The sequence below is a fragment of the Aethalodelphis obliquidens genome, unplaced genomic scaffold (genome assembly GCF_003676395.1).
Source record: "Aethalodelphis obliquidens isolate GAN/ISIS:26980383/991018 unplaced genomic scaffold, ASM367639v1 scaffold90, whole genome shotgun sequence".
Classification (NCBI taxonomy): domain Eukaryota; kingdom Metazoa; phylum Chordata; class Mammalia; order Artiodactyla; family Delphinidae; genus Aethalodelphis; species Aethalodelphis obliquidens.
The window spans coordinates 921,280-924,046 of record NW_020838034.1 but is presented as its reverse complement, the minus strand read 5'-3'; the positions used below and the strand labels follow the sequence as shown (position 1 = coordinate 924,046).

The window sequence follows — 2,767 nt, the reverse complement described above, 5'->3', positions numbered from 1 at the left end:
TTAGCATAAATAAAGGTTTTATTGGTCAGTCTGGGTGAGTGACATACTGACATACCCCCAATTCACTGTTCCACACACCCAAGGTGCTGACGTGGCAGGAGGAGAACTAAGCCCATTGCTGGTGAGCAAAGGGTGGGAGGCGAAAAGAACCTAAAGGCCTCTGAGGGTTAACAAGGCTACCGGGACCGGAACCAACGTCCTAGGAACAAATCCAGGATGGAAAAGGCATCATCCAGGGATGGAGGTGTTGGTGATTCTGGACCTAAGGAAGAAAGTGATACACAGAGGCTAAATGAAAGAGACTAGACAGGGGCAAAGGAGAATAATAATGTTAAAGGGTAGGAGGATTAAGGGTTTCCCTTTCCCGAGGAATTAAGAAATGGATCCCTTTGATTCATACTCTTTACTTACCATCTCTAGGAGAGCCACCTGCTTCTTGATGGGTTACTGTGGTCTCTTTCCGGCCCTCACTGTCCACCACAGTCCGGCGCTCCTCTACTGTCTACAAGGAGAAGCCCCCACCATATCCCTAACATCACTAAAGGTGAGTTAACTGATTTCTTTACATAGGTCTCCCTTTCCAGAACATTCTCTGACCATAGTTCCCTTTACCCGTCTCTCCCAACTCACCCCATCTGGCTTAGTGATCTTAGTCACAGAGATGCTCTTGAAATAGGATTTGGGCTGGGGCTGCAGAACTGGGCCAAGGCCCTCCTCGGAAACCTGGGTATCAAGATCTAGAAGGGCAGAGAGAGGAAAGAGGAAAGAAGGAGTCCAAGGGAAAGAAGGGAACAAGTGTAGCCGGAAGAAATTTCAGGGAGGGAGAACAAAGGGCTGGTAAATGTCCTTTCCCTCCAAACTCACCATTGTCCTCTCTGGCTCTAGAATGGGGGGTCACAGGCCACGTATCATCAAACTGCAGAAGAAGCCAAAGTAGGTCAAATGACACCTTTCAATCAAATTTGAGGGGGTCACAGAACCCAAACTATTTCCAAGTTCCAAAACTACTTTTCCTCAGCAGAAATAATCCCAGCCAGGATAGCTTTATTTACTTCCACCTTCCACCTTCCTACCTGTTTTATGTATCCCTCTACCAAAAAGCATTCCTCAACTGATACTTTTCTGTCCTCCCTCAAGAAATCTGCTTTGTCCAAGAATCATTTAGACCAATTTTTTTAAACAAAAAGCAGAACTCACATTTCCCCCCAAAGAAAATCCTACAAGAAGCTTAATACAGAAAACAGATAAATACACCAAGTGGAGGGCCTAGGACTCCAACCCAAGACTGTTAAGATTCCAACAAGGTTTCCAGTCTTTGCAGTCAGTTTTCTCCACAGGCTCCCACTTCAGGCCCAGATGTACTCACCCTATGAAAAGGTCTCTGGGAGCCCCAGCCTGGTGCTGGTTTGGAGGATTCAGTTCTTGCGTCACTCTCCAAGGCCCCACGAAAGATCCTAGGCTGGTGACTATCTGGATACTTAAGCATTGAGTCCCGAAGCGTCTGTCCTTCCTGCCGTCTCTCACCAGGTGTCTCTGACTCAGGACCTGGAAGTTCTGCAGAAAGGTGGCAGGTGGATGCTGGGGACTTGGACTCTTTTAAATCTCCTTGAAATCATCAGTTTTCTCACACTTCCCAACTCCCAACTACTCTCTGCAGGTTCCTTTTTTCACCCACCGACCCAGCAGAAACCACAGGTTCTCCCCCGGGGCATCCACACACCAGGAGGGCGGGAAGGCAAGGTCCAGGCCCCCATCTCGCTGAAGATGTTATTGAAATCCCGTACTAGGTCATCAAAGCCGAAGTTATCGTGGAAACGCATCCCTCCTCCTGGGCTGAAGCTGAAGCCGAAGCCAAATTCCTCGGGGGGCTGGGGACCCTCAAATCTCGAGCTCCCACGGCCCCACGTGGCTCCTTCTTCTTCCTCATCATCTTCATCTTCATCGCGAGTCATCCCTCCAAAAAAGGGATCTCTGTGGCTAGGGGTGGAGGCAGATCGGCCACCAAGATTTCAGCACTACTTAAACCACAAAATCAGCTAATGGGTGACAAAGTGAGACAAGAGTTGCGATCTAGGAAGCTGAAGTGAGGGTTAAGAGGACTGGCCATCGGGTTTGTTTTGTTTTTATCAAAGTCAGCCCTCACCTCGCGGCTCCCCCAAACGCTTCCGCTCGGCTTTTCTTCACTGTTCCCCAGCCCCTCCCTTCTCTCCCAAGGTCCTGCTCACTTGCTCACTGTTCTCTTCCCCAAAGCCCTATTGTCTTCCCCACCCGCGCCCCTGTTGCATCACCCCAGACTGGAGAAAGGTTTAAGCGGCTGTTTCCTCTCCTCTTAACGACTGCCCTGGTTACTGTCGCGGGGTGAGCGCTCAATGTTGACTTCCGTTCTCTCCGCAGGAATTGAAAGAGTAGGGAAAGGGATGTTTTTCCAAAAATAGGGTGTCAGGGGTCAAGCTCACCTCAGAGGATCCCGCCCCACCTTCTCTGGCCCGGACCCGCTCTCACCTCCGAGGTCCAGAAAAGCCGAAAAAGCCCCGAAAGAGGTCAAAGAGGCTCATTCCCGCAGTGGGACTCGAACTTTCGAACCCCACAGCTGGGGGTAGCCAGAGATACGCTGACGGAAATTGAGCGAAGCGTCACACCACGCTACCGGAAAGCAAGCCTGCGATCGGACACTGTCGTAAAACGACCGTAAGCCGGACTGGGGGGGGCAGGGCGGACGGGCGTATCACGTTCCAAAGACTTTCTCTTTTACTGTTTCCTGTGAAGG

At 50.5% G+C, this 2,767-nt stretch overlaps 1 protein-coding gene across 2 annotated transcripts; it reads right to left on the bottom strand.

Moving 5' to 3' along the window:
• On the bottom strand, positions 1 to 2,767 carry HAX1 (HCLS1 associated protein X-1). Of its 2 annotated transcripts, none has more exons than XM_027095107.1 (7): positions 2,503 to 2,767; positions 1,721 to 1,977; positions 1,367 to 1,554; positions 865 to 916; positions 631 to 737; positions 412 to 502; positions 1 to 262 (listed from the first exon to the last, which is right to left on the bottom strand). In XM_027095107.1, exons 1-7 carry the CDS (start codon positions 2,553 to 2,555, stop codon positions 177 to 179), a joined length of 834 nt encoding a protein of 277 aa, XP_026950908.1. In that variant the 5' UTR covers positions 2,556 to 2,767; the 3' UTR covers positions 1 to 176. The 2 variants fall into 2 exon arrangements, with proteins under 2 accessions (XP_026950908.1, XP_026950909.1); XM_027095108.1 differs by having other exon boundaries at positions 2,457 to 2,572.